The 17671-nt window shown below is 36.8% G+C and overlaps 1 protein-coding gene across 1 annotated transcript; it reads left to right on the plus strand.

The window, feature by feature from the left end:
• The first annotated feature begins 7248 nt into the window (after nucleotides 1–7248).
• LOC140038001 (putative late blight resistance protein homolog R1B-17) lies at nucleotides 7249–9858 on the plus strand. The gene has a single exon (XM_072083187.1). The coding sequence runs from the start codon at nucleotides 7249–7251 to the stop codon at nucleotides 9856–9858; it is 2610 nt and encodes an 869-aa protein (XP_071939288.1).
• The last annotated feature ends 7813 nt before the right edge of the window (nucleotides 9859–17671 follow it).

The following is a 17671-nucleotide window of genomic DNA, read 5'->3' on the forward strand; positions in this document are numbered from 1 at the left end:
GTTGAATTCATTATTTTGTATTTAGCAGCGAGTGAATAATGTTTATTTTCTATTCATGGAAAGAAAACCATGGAATAGGATCTCTTCAGCAATTGGTTTTTATCATAGTACTACAAGTGTATCTTACCTAGTTAAGTTGTCATTCTTTCATACTTCCTGTAATAATGATTATTGTCCATAAATAGCAAGTTGATTATTTGAATTACCATTCTTTCTGGATTTGGGAGACTAATGGTGCTGAATATCTTATCCTATTTTCATAATTGATCCAATCAAAGTATGAAATTTCAAGATGACGGCCATTAATTAGGATTTCGATGACTTTTTCAAGATTTAACCACTGATTTTTTTTTTTGCCTGTCCAAAAAAAAAAAAAAAAGATTTAACCACTGTGAGTTGACCATCGCGTTTGTCAACATTTGCCAAGATAGCAATAGCAATGGTTAGAGACTTTTACACCCACACGTTCATTTTTTTACTTTTCTTTCTTATTCAATTAATAAGGACGTATTCGATGGACTTTGAATTTTCTTTCTTTTTTTCGTTTTCGGAGAACCAAACGAATGGTCCTATCACCCTCTGTCAAACCTTATTGTGGTTAGGGGTGGGCACGGGTCGGATACCCACTCTTAACATGATTTGGCTGACCTGACGCTAATATATCGGATCAGCCATTTTGTGATCCTAAACCGCTCCTAATATCTTAGAGTACCTGCTACTCGGGTATCCATTGGTGCTATTATGATTTATAGCCATAGGGTAACCGCTCCTAATAAAATTTAACAATCAAAAGAAATTTTTTTACGGATATTTTAAGGAATAGAAAAGTTTGAAAAAAAAGATAACAAAATCTCATCTTTTTTCTATTTTTATTTGAGTATTTAATACTAATACAATTTTATTGATTCAATTTTCACATATCTTTACCCTATGACCCGCCCCTAAAAAAAACTATTTTTCAATTAAAAAAATTTGTTTTGCACTTAATATCAACATGTTTTCCAATAAAAAAAATGCTTTCCAATAATATTGGTAGAGATATTGTAACCAAAGTCCATACATCACTATTCTCACACATTTCATCCAATAATCAAATCGATCTCATAAATTGAGTACATATTAAAATTATAATATCTAATAGACAAAAAGAAGTTTCATGATAATTTTGAGTACATCACCATTCTCACACATTTCATCCTTCTACAACACAACAAACACAAGAATAATAAGTATCTGGCAACTTCCCAACTTCCTTAAGGATGTGTATAGTACAAGACTGCATCCCAAATGAGTCGACTATGGAATCAAATCCGAAAAAGATTAAACAGAGCTAATTATTTTTCGAACAAGTATAACCAAAATAAACTTGAAAAATCTTCCCCAACTTCCTTACATCTTTGGAATAGACCTATGGCATTAAAGGTGATGAAAAAGAAAAAAAATTTCTTGCACTAAAATAAAAGAGACAAATTTAAGAGACATAATTGCAATAAAATAAATCAAATAAATAAATAAATGAAAGACACAAATGTTTTAATTATCTAACTAACAGAAAATTAGAACTCCAAACACAAATTTTTGATTGAATTGTTGAAAAATTTGTAGGAAAGATCGATGAAGGTACAATAAAAATGAAAGGAATGAATAATTTTTATGATAAAGTTTGACAAATTTTTCTTCGTTTTATTCATTTTATTCAAGTTTCACCGAGAATATTCGCTTTCTTCAGACAATATGAAGAGAGGCAAATCATATGAGATTAGAATATGAGGCTGTGAGCTACTATATTTACACTTTGGATTAAAAATTATAAAATTATAAAATGATCCCTAATTTTTTAATATTTATATAATATATCCTGCAGGTCGGGTACTCACGAATTTTTATTTTTCTGATCCATATCCATATCCGTTTTTGTGGGTACCCGACTCTCATATGCCCCGCTAAGAGAAATCGGATCGGATATCCTATTTTTCGGATCGGGTCGGGTCAGGTTGGGAATAAAATAAGAAACTGAAAAGGAAAGAGAAAAATCCAAAATTAAAAGAATTAAAAGGCTAAAAAAATTATATTTTAGGAAAGTAATTTGAATATTTTTTTAATCATTTAAGGAAAAGATAGATCTCTGCAATTCTTCTTTTTTAATTTCAATAATTAAGGTGAAGATTTTTGTGGGAAAGAAGAAGAATTAAATAAAGAAGAAAAAAAATAAAAGAAAGGAAAACAAGGTAAATGAAAAGTCAAAATAATGCAAGGGCAATTTTGTCCTAAAGGGGGTTAAGTGAGCAAAATTAAAGGTTAGGGGGTAAACTGAGAAATGGGGTATTCTTTAAGGGGATAAAATGTGATTAACCCCTTTAATTAACAAACTCCGTTAAATTTGACCGTTAGTCTTGGGGGTAAAGTGATTAAAAGATAACGTTAAGGGGGATATTGATAGTGGCACCAATGTTAAGGGGGTAAAGTGATAATAACCCTATATTATTAATATATATTTATATGTGTATATATGTAATATTTAATTTAATTAATTACAAACTTATAATAATATTGTTATTAGTTATAAGTATTATATAATATATATTAGCATATGTAATATAATTGATATTATCAATTATACTAATAATTATACATGTCTACTAATAGAAATTATTAATTAGTTATACTAGATTTACTAATGCATTTATACTAAATTCCTAATTACACTTAACATATTAATACTTTTTTCTCAAAAAATGCAATAATGACTTAATGACTGTATTTATTATAAAAGTAAAAACTTGACTATTTTAATTGAATTTGTTTTATCATATTGGATTGTATTCAAATAGTTTTTGTTTGATTATTTTTATGAGTTTCAATTATAAAATTATAATGAATAATGACTTGTGATGTGTTGATATTTTATTAATTATTTATTTACTAAAATTTGACTACAATAAAATTATATAATAAATTTTTATTATCCCCGCAGGTGCCCCACGAAGGAAGCTGGGCGGGGAATGGGGCGGGAATGGGAGGAAGTAGTGGGCAATAGGGCGGGGGCTGACGTTGCCATTACAAGCTTATTCCCTGCCATTGTACAAAAATTGCAAGTATTAATTGTGACAGTTTAAATTTGTCCTCAATCTTATTTTTTTTAAAAAGAAAACTCCTTTTCTTGCCTCAGATTTACACTACAAAATTGCTTTAACCTTTACTGTTGGCCTACTTCAATCAGATTCTTCTACACAAGATTATACTTTATTTAACTTCAAGAAAACCGCACTTTCCTGTATCGTTTTCCCTAACAGTTTATCATGAAGGTTTTATTTTCCTAACACTTTTCTTGTTTAGTTTTTTTTCCTAACGATCTAAGTAGACAGGAAGAGAATATTATGCATTAGTTTGCCATGTCAACGTATAAGTATAAATCCAAGTAGGAGTGGGATGTATATTGCTCCTATACACACATCAAATCAATTGATCCTGAAATTACTTAGGAAAGCGAATTATTTCGAAACAACCAGATGTAAATCCACTTCCGTATGGAAAATGAAGAAATAGGGTAAACTAATAAATCAAGGCCACCCTGGCTATTCTTATGTTAAAAAAAAAAAAAATCAAAACCCATCCTTATATTCAGTAATGACTTGAAAATTTTCCCTTCCTAGCCTGAAGAAACTTTAGACAACGAAAGCCCTCAAAATCCAGTTTCCAAGAAAAGACAAAAATGAAGTAAAAAAGAGCAATGGATGAATCTAGTCGAGGTGACAATAATGCTTCAACTTCAAGATCAAGATCAACATCGACTTTCACATGTGGGGATATGCTTCGGATCCCTGTCATCGAACAAGAAGTTCAAAAAAAGGGGGGCTGTGAACACGACTTTTGCATGGATTGCATAGCGAATTATATGAAGGCAAAAGTCGAAGATGAGAATACAGCAAATCTGAAGTGCCCCAATTCAGATTGTGGCAAATTCTTAAGCCCTCTTGAATGTAAAGCATTAATCTCCCAAAAACTTTTTATCGAATGGAGCGATTGTATTTGCAACTCATTCGTGCTAAAGTTTCCAAGGTGTTATTGTCCTAACAACAATTGTTCCACATTGATCATCAACGAGTGCAAAAAAAGATGTACCAGATCTCAGTGTCCAAATTGCAAAAGACTATTTTGTTTTCAATTGCCAAGTGCCGTGGCATGCAGGATTTAAATGCAGTGAAACTGGTCAATATAGAGATGAAATTGATTCGAAATTTGGGAGGATAGTGGAGGAGAGTATGTGGGCAAGATGCCCTAGATGTGGTCACGTTATTGCGCGAACACATGGTTGCAATACTATGCGATGCAGGTTAGCACTATTTGCACTGTTTAAATTCAAGATAAAGTTTTACATTGCTTAGTTTCTACCTTCTGTCAAAGTTCAATATAGTATTCTATGTTTATTTTTATTTTCTATTTTCTTGGACGAAAGAAGACTTCTAGTCTTGCAACGGAGAAAGGGGAAATAGAAGGGTTTGAGAGTTAAATCAAGAAGCTTATCTGAACAATGTTCCTACTCATCATTAAGTTGGATTTTGGAAGTTGATGATTAAGTTTATTCACGGTAAATTAAAAGTATTTTGTCTTTTCTTTTTTGAGTTTTAGATAGAATGAGGAGGGAATAAATGGGGATCGGGGAACTAATTTATGAATCAAAATCTTGAAGTCAATGCATAGAAAATCTTTCAATTAATTAAAAAATCTTTAGAGCAGACTCTAGCCAATTTGGGATGCATTTGTAATTGGGGTTTAACCAAATATTTAGTGTGTCAACCAAAGGGAGGATTTTAGCAGATTTTGAAGTGTGATAAAGCTACCTTTTTAGGGTGTTAATTGCCCTCTTAAAGGATTTGCTACCAGTTAAACTATCCCTACAATACAACTAAATCTGAAGAGTTATGAGTTAGTAAAGTTTGAAAATTAGCCTTAACAATTAAAACTCCACAAAGTGAAATCCAGTTATAAAAAAATTTGAGTAAACTTGTCAATTTAAGGAGAACAAAGTAGTTAAAAATCTAATTGAATAGGGAGGACGTACCTTGGTAGCTAAAATTAAACAAGTATTTCTGTTACATTGTAGATATTGAAAACGAATTTAATTTTGCAACTATTTTCTGGAATTAGTTTAATTAGATAATTATGAAAATATTGTATGTTACCGCTTTACCAATTACTAGTTGGTAAAGACTCTCATCATGAAGCACGTGCAAATTGTACAAAGCAAATTTGAACCCCCAAATATAAAGTTTCCTAAAAAATAACTATACATACATACAGACATAGATACATACACCACATACACACACACACACATATATACACACACGTATATGCACACACTTATGTATCTTTATTATTCACACAGTTTGCTAATGATGTGCTAGTCCAATTCATAGAATGCTTTTTCGAGACATATCTTAAGCGCATCAATTTTTACAAATCAGAGAACTAGCTAATTAACTTCTCTTATCTATTGCTCAACATTACAAATTACTTCCTTTCCTAATAGTCACATCTTCAAGTTTCAATTTTTTCATAAGAACGTTCCATCTACATACTAATGAACTGAAACTTTTGGCTGCAGATGTGGGCAGCAATTTTGTTATAAATGTGGCCGTTTGCGGCATCCGGGTGCATGTAGTCCGCTATATGAAGAAGAGGACAGTATATACTGTAGCAGTTATCAGTTTCATTTGGACTGCACTTTGTAAAAAAAAAAATATACTGTAGCAGATTTTAAAATATAATGCATGTGAGATAAAAAAAAATAGCCAAAAATGTCCTCAAATACGAATATGACAAGTAGAGTTGGCTTTACGTGCAATTGGTACCATTATTATATTAATTCATTTCATGATTTGATGTATATTTATATAATTTTATTATATTTCATAATACATTTACATAACTTTTGTTGCACGTCAAGAGATATAACAAAATTACGTAAATGTATACTATATGACGAAAAAAAAATAGAACAATTGTTCGAACCCTATCTGAAGCTAAGCATACCTGCCCCAATCCGAACAAATGTTGCATTAATTTAAGCATTTGGGTCCCAATTGACAGGTATGTGCAGTGTGCAATGGAGTCGTTTTTGATAACTTCTTGGGTAAATTCTACTTTACCCCCCTGTGATTTAGCATTTTTTCACATAACCCCCCTACGATTTCAAAAACTATACATAACCCCCTCATGATTTGGATTAAAGTGTCAAAGTAACAGAAATAGTCACTCGTAACGGAACTTCTAAAAATGTCGAAATTACCCTTATAAATACATGACACATTAACCCCCTATGATTTTTATATTTTACCATATAACCCCCTTATGGTTTAATACTTTACCATATAACCCCCTTATGATTTTCAAAATATACACATAACCCCCCTTGGTTAATACATAAATTTCAACCTTACATAAGGGTATTTTTGACATTTTAGGTGACGCCGTTACGAGTGACCATTTCCGTTACTTTGACACTTTAATCCAAACCATGAGGGGGTTATGTATAGCTTTTGAAACCACATGGGGGTTATGTGAAAAAACGCTAAACCACAGGGGGTAAAGTGGAGTTTGCCCTAACTTCTTTCATCCTTCAAGAAGCATCCATTGCGAGTATTTAGAAGCCATACATAAACGTCGTTTGAACTTCTAGGCTCAAAAGTTTTCCTAGTTTATAGCAGTAGTGTGTGTGCACTACTTCTAGTTTCTAAAAGAGAGTTTTACAACTGCTTTCTTCTTCCCCAGCAAATATCAATTGACAATTTTTCATCTCTAAATTGAACCAATCTTCTCTGTTAGATGGCCTCCAGTGCTCTTACTTGCCTCTCTTCCGTCTTGAGTGATCTGCAGTTGCTGGAGAACCTGCATCCTGATCCAGAGCACGATGATTTGGGCATAATGAAAGGGTGGCTAAGAAGTATCAAAACATTTCTTTTGTGCACGAGAAACTGGGGCAACGATGATGATGCAAGTCTAGGAGCACTTATAGATAGGATAAATGAATCCACTTACAAATTGGGACTGGGGATTCATACCATCTACCTTACTAGTCTGGAAGTTGGATTGCCTGAGAACCTTGTGGAAGTTTTGCCCACAGAGTCAGAAGTGGACTTCGAATTTATACAGCAAGGCATCAAAAACTGGTACTTGGCTTTGTCACATTGTTCGTTGAGGCAATCTAGTAATTCACTGGTTAAAAAGGATGATCTTATGGAATGAATGGACTCTCTTCTGGAAATTCTAGACTTCTGTTTTCTCCTCGCAGGATTTGAAAGTGAAGATTTGGTGAAATCAGTCGAAGTCCTTAAAGAGAAGCTAAAATTCTTGAAAAACTTCGTCGGTTTTGTCACACTGCACGGCGTTGAAGATGGGCAATTGGGACATTTATTCGTCCACACTGAATTTATCACTACCAAAGCAGCGCGCCTCTCTTTTACATGGAACTCTGACCCTTCCTCAACGAGCAATCATATAACAGACCTGCTGCAGAAGATTATCCCTACAGAATCCCAAGTCCATGAGACGTGTGTCCAGGCCCTAATCACTTCAAAGTCCTCAAGACACCCATACGGGGACTCAGACAAGCTTGTGTTGAGAGACTTCCTAGAGTCTCTCCAATGTAATATATGGTCGATGCTAAAGTCTTGTACTTTTCGTATGATCTCTTTCAAGTTTCAACTGCAAATTCTTTGGGAGGGGTTTAGATACCTGAGAACCAATTTCAAGGAGAAGCCCAAGAAGTTTGATGAGAAGGTGAGAGATCTTACTGGACTTGTGCTTTGCGATGCAGGACTTTATCTTTTGTCTCTTTCTCTGAACGCTACAAATGATGGATTCATAAGGGAGATGAATCTTGTGTCACCTGATTTGCTGGAAAATATGAATCTTATCAAGTTAACAGTTGCAGCGGAATGTCCAGAAACATCACCATTTAACTTTCCCAGGAGAAATGCGTTGGGATTTATTGATTTTCTTCTAAAATATATGACGCATTTGACAAGTTCTGAGGCCAGTTTAGCAGCTCTTGCAAATCATCCAGTTCAGACAATCCAGAAAGACCTTGGTTTCTTACGCTCTTTCTTGGGGAAAATTGTGGAGATGCGCAATGGAGATGAGGAGCTCCAAGCAGTTTGGGACCGTGTTGTGGAGGTCGCATACACGGTAGAGTTTCTTATCGACTCCGTGCTTGTTGGAGATATTCTAGATTCCTGTTCACTGTCATTTGATTCCACTATGGAAGAAATTGAGACCATCAAGGCTGAGGTCTTGAAGATCTTTGATAGCAAAAGACTTGACGTCAAAGAGAAGGAAGTTACCAAGAGACTCAATCAGATTCCAACACAGGGAAGCAAGCCAATAAACAATGATGTGGTGGTGGGATTCGAGGATGAGGCAACCTCAATAATCAATCGACTCACAAGAGGATCACGCCAAGTGCAAATAGTTCCCATTGTAGGTATGCCAGGACTTGGTAAGACAACTTTAGCTAAAAAAGTTTACAATGATTCCTCTATTATGTCCTATTTTTATACGCGTGCTTGGTGTACTGTTTCTCAAGTTTATGTCGTGAAAAACTTGTTGCTTGAAATACTGACTTGTGTTGAGTCCAAGCATTCTGAAAAATTTTTTGAGATGAGTGAAGAAGATCTGGCCGCAGAAGTCAAAAAACGCTTGCTAAGGACTAGATATCTCATTGTTTTCGATGATGTATGGGACATGGAAGTATGGAACAGATTGGAAGCTTCATTTCCCAATGATGGAAATGGAAGTAGAGTTATCATGACAAGTCGACTCCGTGATTTTGTTCCGCAAGATAATCTCCACCAAGAACCTCATTATCTTCGTCAACTCACTCATGATGAGAGCTGGAATTTGCTAAAAGAGAAGTTATGTCCCGGAAAAGATTTGCTTCCTTCCGAATTAAGTGAACTTCGGACGCAAATTGTGGAAATGTGTCAAGGATTACCTCTCACAATTGTCATTCTAGCTGGAATTCTAGCGAACATGGACCGATCTGGTTGGAAAGAAGAAGTGCAAAGTTTAAGTTTGAGAAATGTTTCTAGCACGGAGCAATGCACTACAGCATTAGAGCTGAGTTACGAACATTTACCAGATAATTTGAAATCATGTTATCTTTATTTTGGAGGATTTCCAGAAGACCATGAACACACTGTCAAGAGGTTGATTTGGTTATGGGTCACTGAAGGATTTGTGCAAGCAACTGATCTAAAGAGTGCAGAGGATGTGGCAAATGATTACATGATGGATCTCATTAACAGGAGCTTAGTCATGGTTTCGAAACAAAGATCCATTGGTGGAGTCAAAACTTGTCGCATTCACGATTTGTTGCATGCGTTCTGTGTGGAAAAAGCCAAAGAAGAAAACTTTTTGCAGCTGGTACGTGGGTATGATGAATTGTATACTTTGAATGTGCCACGCTACCTACGCCGCCTATGCATCAACTCCACGACGAAGGACTTCAACGAGTCAAGGTTAGCTTTTCCCACGGTTCGATGTCTATTATTCTTCGCACATGGGACAAGGGAATTATACCCGTGGTTTGGTCTTTCATTCAACTTTCACCTCTTCAAACTTCTCAGAGTGTTAGATTTAAGCCAAATAAATCTAAAAGACACATTTCCTAGAGAAATAGAATTACTTGTTCACTTGAGGTACTTGGCAATTCTTGGTGATGTGTACATCCCATCATCTATCGCCAATCTCCAGAATTTGGAAACTTTTCTTGCATCATCAACGTCGTTGCCATTTGTTGAATTTCAACAAATGTTGGCAGCCTCAATTCTTGAATTTGGAAGCCAACATTGTTGACTTCTCTTTGGCACAATTTAATCCCACATCGATTGGGTTATTGGAAGAAACTTAGCTTGAGAGCTATAAATAGCTCTCAAGTCTTTCCAATTGAGATGTACCAAGAACAACAAAGAATTACCCATAAGGATTTTGTAATTCTTTGTATTCTTTCTTCTCTCCTAAATTATAAAAGCAGATTGCTTGAGTGGTGCTCGGAGAGTAGGCAAAATTGGCCGAACTCCGTTATCAATTTTTCGGGTGCGTTCTTTCCTTATCTCTTTTATTTGTTCCGCATTTATTTATTAGTTTCTTTTCTATTGTAATATAGTATTTAATATATTTGTCTATATTTGCCGGGTTTATTTATAGTGTATTATACGATTCTCTTGAGTGTATTTTCTTATTCATGTGTACGTATTATTTATGTATACACGGGTATAGTTGTGATAATACACCGTGCACGTAAGTTCTGTCTAGGAGACTGGGTTTTAAGTGGGACCGCTTGTGACCCCTCCAGCCTTTCCTGGGAATTTACTTGAAATGGTAATTCTGTCTAAGGAGTGTTTTGACGATCTTTCCTGGGAATTACTGAATCGGTTTAATCACTAGTTGTAATTTTGAGTGAAAAAATACCCGGTTTCCCCAACAAGTGGTATCAGAGCCGAAGGTTCGTCCTTTGGCTTGTTTGTAATTTGTTATATTGAATACTATCATTTGAGTCTGTAATGGCATCTGACAATTCCACGTCAAGAATTATATCTGGGGCATCGGCTTCCTCGTCCACATGGTCGAGGATTCCAATGTCAAGTTTTAAGGTGGCGGTGGACACATTTGACGGTACTGGCCATTTCGGCATGTGGCAAGGTGAAGTCATGGACTCCCTTTTCCAACAGGGTCTTGACATTGCCATTGAAGAAAAGAAACCAGATGACATAGAAGAGAAGGAGTGGAGTACCATAAATCGGTTGGCATGCGGAACTATTCGATCGTGTTTGTCCAAAGAGCAAAAATATACTTTCAAGAACGAGACTTCTGCATGGAAATTGTGGAGGACATTGGAGAAGAAATTTCTGAAGAAGAGTGGTCAGAATAAACTCCTAATGAAGAAAAGATTGTTCCGATTCGATTACCAACCAGGTACTACTATGAATGAACACATCACTATGTTTAATCAATTAGTATCAGACCTGTTAAATTTAGATGTAAATTTTGAAGATGAAGATTTGGCTTTGATGTTGTTGTCATCCCTTCCTGATGAATTTGAACATTTGGAAACTACGTTACTTCATGGGAAGGAAAATGTGTCTTTAGATGCTGTATGTTCTACTTTGTATAGTCGTGAATTGAGAAAGCAGGATAAAATGAAAAAGAAAGTAGCTGCAGCGGATGAAGCATTAGTGGCAAGAGGTCGTCAACAAAGCCAATCAAAGGGGAGAAGAGGAAGGTCCAAATCGAAAAGCAGAGTTGCCAAAGATGAGTGTGCTTTCTGTCGTGAGAAAGGGCATTGGAAGAAAGACTGTCCAAAGTTGAAGAAAAAAGGGAAAGCTCCGCAAGACGTAAATATTGCAGAATGCAAAAGTGATGCGGAATCAGATTTCTCTTTGGCTGTATCACCTTTAACATCCCATCCAGATGAATGGATTTTGGATTCAGCTTGTACCTACCATATGTCTCCCATGCGGGAGTGGTTCTTTGAATTTGAAGAACTTGATGGTGGAGTTGTGTACATGGGAAATGACAATCCATGTAAAATAGTTGGGATAGGATCAATCAAGCTGCGTAATCATGATGGATCCACCAGAATCCTGAAGGATGTTTAGTACGTGCCGAATTTGAAGAGGAATCTCATCTCCTTAGGACTCTTGGAGTCAAAAGGCCTGGAAGTGAAGATGCGAGATGGAATTCTTAAAGTAACTTCGGGAGCACTTGTGATGTTAAAAGGTGTGAGGAAGAATAATCTGTATTACTACCAAGGTAGTACAGTTGTTGGGACAGTAGTAGCAGCAACATCTTCCAGTAGCAAGAAAGATGCAGAGGCAACAAAGTTGTGGCACATGCGATTGGGACATGCTGGTGAAAAATCCTTGCAAAATCTTGCCAAACAAGGATTATTGAAAGGTACGAAAGTTTGCAAATTAGAATTTTGTGAGCATTGTGTTCTGGGAAAACAAAGGAAAGTGAAATTTGGCACTGGTATCCATAATACCAAAGGTATTTTGGATTATGTGCACTCAGATGTGTGGGGACCTGCCAAGACTCCATCCCTTGGTGGCAGGTATTACTTTGTCACTTTTATTGATGATTTTTCCAGAAGAGTTTGGGTGTTTACTATGAAGAGCAAGAATGAGGTGCTAGAGATTTTCCTTAAATGGAAAGCTCAGGTTGAAAACCAGACGGGAAGAAAGATTAAGATTCTCCGAACAGACAACGGTGGAGAATACAAGAGTGATCCCTTTCAGAAGATATGCCAAGAATGTGGCATAGTTCGGCACTTCACAGTTAGAAAAACACCGCAGCAGAATGGGGTGTCAGAACGTATGAACAAGACACTAGTGGAGAAAGTACGTTGCATGCTGTCTAATGCTGGGTTAGGCAGAAAGTTTTGGGCTAAGGCTGTGACATACGCTCAACATCTCGTCAATCGCTTGCCATCATCTGCAATCAGTGGCAAGACTCCATTAGAGGTATGGTCTGAAAAACTTGCAACAGATTATGATTCTTTGCGTATTTTTGGTTCTACTGCATATTATCATGTAAATGAATCAAAATTGGATCCACGTGCAAAGAAGACTCTCTTTATGGGCTTTAGTGCTGGAGTTAAGGGATACCGGTTGTGGTGTCTAGAAGCAAAGAAAACCATTATCAGCAGGGATGTTACCTTTGATGAATCTGTCATATTGAATAAGGTAACACAAGATGGGACCAGTGGTACTCCTCAACAGGTGGAGTGTACTCCGAAGCAGGTGGAGTTTGAGCAATTAGTGGTGAGTCCAGCAAATAGAACCATCAGTGACTCTCCCATGGCAGAAGACGAGTCAGATGAGGAAGAAGTTTCAACCCAAGAACTTCAACAGCAGCAAGAGTCAATTGCCGTCCATAGGGCAAGACGAGAAATTCATAAACCTGCTCGTTTTGTTGACATGGTGGCTTATGCACTTCCAGTTATTGACGATGTTCCATCCACATTTTCCGAAACAGTTCAAAGTACAAAAAATGACAGATGGAAAGATGCTATGGAAGAAGAGATGCAATCTCTTCAGAAGAACAAGACGTGAAAGTTGACACAACTACCGAAGGGCAAGAAGGCAATTGGATGCAAATGGATATTTGCAAAGAAAGAAAGATTTCCTGACAAGATTGATATTCGCTACAAGGCAAGATTGGTGGCTAAAGGCTACGCTCAGAAGGAGGGAGTTGATTATAATGAGGTATTTTCTCCAGTTGTTAAACATTCCTCTATTAGAATTTTGTTGGCCTTGGTAGCGCAGTTGAATTTGGAGCTAGCTCAACTTGATGTGAAGACTGTGTTCCTTCACGGTGACTTGAAGGAGGAAATCTATATGTCTCAACCAGATGGATTTAAAGTTGCTGGTAAAGAAAATTGGATTTATAAACTGAGCAAATCGTTGTACGGATTGAAACAATCACCGAGACAATGGTACAAACGATTTGACCAGTTCATGATGAGTCAGAAGTACACAAGAAGCAAATACGATCACTGTGTGTATTTGCGCAAGCTACGAGATGATTCCTACATCTACTTACTCTTGTACGTTAATGATATGCTGATAGCATCAAAGAACCAAGTTGAAATTGACATATTGAAGGTTCAGTTGAATAAAGAGTTCGAGATGAAGGATTTGGGAGAAACCAAGAAGATTCTCGGCATGGAGATAAGTAGGGATAGAACGAGCGGCAAGTTTTGTCTGACACAGAAGCAGTATTTGAAGAAGGTACTACAATGTTTTGGCATGAATAAAGATTCAAAACCTATAAGTACTCCGCTTGCTCCTCATTTGAAACTTAGTAGCCTATTATCTCCAAAGACGGATGAAGAGCGAGCATACATGGCAAAAGTCCCGTATGCTAATGCAGTTGGTAGCTTGATGTATGCAATGGTGTGTACGAGACCCGACATTTCACAGGCTGTTAGTGTGGTAAGCAGGTTTATGCATGATCCAGGCAAGGGTCATTGGCAAGCTGTGAAATGGATTCTACGGTATATCCAAAATACTGTAGATGTTGGATTAGTATTTGAGCAGGATAAATCACTTGGTCAATGTATAGTTGGATATTGTGATTCTGACTATGCAGGTGATTTGGATAAGCGACGTTCTACAACTGGCTACTTGTTCACATTTGCCAAGGCGCCAGTTAGTTGGAAGTCTACTTTGCAGTCAACAGTGGCTTTGTCAACAACGGAGGCAGAGTACATGGCGATTACAGAAGCTGTGAAGGAGGCAATTTGGCTTCAAGGATTGCTTGAAGACTTTGGAGTTGGTCAAAAACACATTGATGTGTTTTGTGACAGTCAGAGTGCTATTCACTTAGCAAAGAACCAGGTCTTGCACGCAAGAACGAAGCACATTGATGTTCGCTATCACTTTGTGCGGGAAATTCTCGAAGAAGAGGAGATTTTTCTTCAGAAGATTCGGACTACGGAGAATCCTGCAGATATGCTGACCAAGGTGGTTACAAGGTCCAAGTTTGAACATTGTTTAGACTTGGTCAATATCCTGCATATTTGAGTTGGCGCCTGAAGGCGCAAAATTTGAAAGCACCACAAGGACCGTTTGTTATTTTGGGTGAAAAGATTTGTATTTTTGGTGGGATTAGAAATTATGCCAAGGTGGAGATTTGTTGAATTTCAACAAATGTTGGTAGCCTCAATTCTTGAATTTGGAAGCCAACATTGTTGACTTCTCTTTGGCACAATTTAATCCCACATCGATTGGGTTATTGGAAGAAACTTAGCTTGAGAGCTATAAATAGCTCTCAAGTCTTTCCAATTGAGATGTACCAAGAACAACAAAGAATTACCCATAAGGATTTTGTAATTCTTTGTATTCTTTTTTCTCTCCTAAATTATAAAAGCAGGCTGCTTGAGTGGTGATCGGAGAGTAGGCAAAATTGGCCGAACTCTGTTATCAATTTTTCGGATACGTTCTTTCCTTATCTCTTTTATTTGTTCCGCATTTATTTATTAGTTTCTTTTCTATTGTAATATAGTATTTAATATATTTGTCTATATTTGTCAGGTTTATTTATAGTGTATTATACGATTCTCTTGGGTATATTTTCTTATTCGTGTGTACGTATTATTTATGTATACACGGGTATAGTTGTGATAATACACCGTGCACGTAAGTTCTGTCTAGGAGACTGGGTTTTAAGTGGGACCGCTTGTGACCCCTCCAGCCTTTCCTGGGAATTTACTTGGAATGGTAATTCTGTCTAAGGAGATTGTTTTGATGATCTTTTTTGGGAATTACTGAATCGGTTTAATCACTAGTTGTAATTTTGAGTGAAAAAATACCCGGTTTCCCCAACGGGTATTTTCCCACTCAAAATTACAACTAGTGATTAAACCGATTCAGTAATTCTCAAGAAAGATCGTCAAAACAATCTCCTTAGACAGAATTACCATTCCAAGTAAATTCCCAGGAAAGGCTGGAGGGGTCACAAGCGGTCCCACTTAAAATCCAATCTCCTAGACAGAACTTACGTGCACGATGTATTATCACAACTATACCCGTGTATACATAAATAATACGTACACACGAATAAGAAAATACACCCAAGAGAATCGTATAATACACTATAAATAAACCCGGCAAATATAGACAAATATATTAAATACTATATTACAATAGAAAAGAAACTAATAAATAAATGCGGAACAAATAAAAGAGATAAGGAAATAACGCACCCGAAAAATTGATAACGGAGTTCGGCCAATTTTGCCTACTCTCCGAGCACCACTCAAGCAGCCTGCTTTTCTAATTTAGGAGAGAAGAAAGAATACAAAGAATTACAAAATCCTTATGGGTAATTCTTTGTTGTTCTTGGTACATCTCAATTGGAAAGACTTGAGAGCTATTTATAGCTCTCAAGCTAAGTTTCTTCCAATAACCCAATCGATGTGGGATTAAATTGTGCCAAAGAGAAGTCAACAATGTTGGCTTCCAAATTCAAGAATTGAGGCTGCCAACATTTGTTGAAATTCAACAAATCTTCACCTTGGCATAATTTCTAATCCCACCAAAAATACAAATCTTTTCACCCAAAATAACAAACGGTCCTTATGGTGCTTCCAAATTTTGCGCCCTCAGGCGCCAACTCAAATATGCAGGATTTTGACCAAGTCTAAACAATGTTCAAACTTGGACCTTGTAACCACCTTGGTCAGCATATCTGCAGGATTCTCCGTAGTCCGAATCTTCTGAAGAAAAATCTCCTCTTCTTCGAGAATTTCCCGCACAAAGTGATAGCGAACATCAATGTGCTTCGTTCTTGCGTGCAAGACCTGGTTCTTTGCTAAGTGAATAGCACTCTGACTGTCACAAAACACATCAATGTGTTTTTGACCAACTCCCAAGTCTTCAAGCAATCCTTGAAGCCAAATTGCCTCCTTCACAACTTCTGTAATCGCCATGTACTCTGCCTCCGTTGTTGACAAAGCCACCGTTGACTGCAAAGTAGACTTCCAACTAATTGGCGCCTTGGCAAATGTGAACAAGTAGCCAGTTGTAGAACGTCGCTTATCCAAATCACCTGCATAGTCAGAATCACAATATCCAACTATACATTGACCAAGTGATTTATCCTGCTCAAATACTAATCCAACATCTACAGTATTTTGGATATACCGTAGAATCCATTTCACAGCTTGCCAATGACCCTTGCCTGGATCATGCATAAACCTGCTTACCACACTAACTGCCTGTGAAATGTCGGGTCTCGTACACACCATTGCATACATCAAGCTACCAACTGCATTAGCATACGGGACTTTCGCCATGTATGCTCGCTCTTCATCCGTCTTTGGAGATAATAGGCTACTAAGTTTCAAATGAGGAGCAAGCGGAGTACTTACAGGTTTAGAATCTTTATTCATGCCAAAAATGTTGTAGTACCTTCTTCAAATACTGCTTCTGTGTCAGACAAAGCTTGCCGCTCGTTCTATCCCTGCTTATCTCCATGCCGAGAATCTTCTTGGCTTCTCCCAAATCCTTCATCTCGAACTCTTTACTCAACTGAACCTTCAATATGTCAATTTTAACTTGGTTCTTTGATGCTATCAGCATATCATCAACGTACAAGAGTAAGTAGATGTAGGAATCATCTCGTAGCTTGCGCAAATACACACAGTGATCGTATTTGCTTCTTGTGTACTTCTGATTCATCATGAACTGGTCAAATCGTTTGTACCATTGTCTCGGTGATTGTTTCAATCCGTACAACGATTTGCTCAGTTTATAAATCCAATTTTCTTTACCAGCAACTTTAAATCCATCTGGTTGAGACATATAGATTTCATCCTTCAAGTCACCGTGAAGGAACGCAGTCTTCACATCAAGTTGAGCTAGCTCCAAATTCAACTGTGCTACCAAGGCCAACAAAATTCTAATAGAGGAATGTTTAACAACTGGAGAAAATACCTCATTATAATCAACTCCCTCCTTCTGAGCGTAGCCTTTAGCCACCAATCTTGCCTTGTAGCGAATATCAATCTTGTCAGGAAATCCTTCTTTCTTTGCAAATATCCATTTGCATCCAATTGCCTTCTTGCCCTTCGGTAGTTGTGTCAACTTCCACGTCTTGTTCTTCT

This window comes from Coffea arabica, chromosome 3c, assembly GCF_036785885.1.
Source record: "Coffea arabica cultivar ET-39 chromosome 3c, Coffea Arabica ET-39 HiFi, whole genome shotgun sequence".
Taxonomy (NCBI): domain Eukaryota; kingdom Viridiplantae; phylum Streptophyta; class Magnoliopsida; order Gentianales; family Rubiaceae; genus Coffea; species Coffea arabica.

Bases quoted from the DNA above. Each gene is read 5' to 3' on its own strand.
- LOC140038001 (XM_072083187.1), top strand. From the start codon at position 7,249: ATGGACTCTCTTCTGGAAATTCTAGACTTCTGTTTTCTCCTCGCAGGA.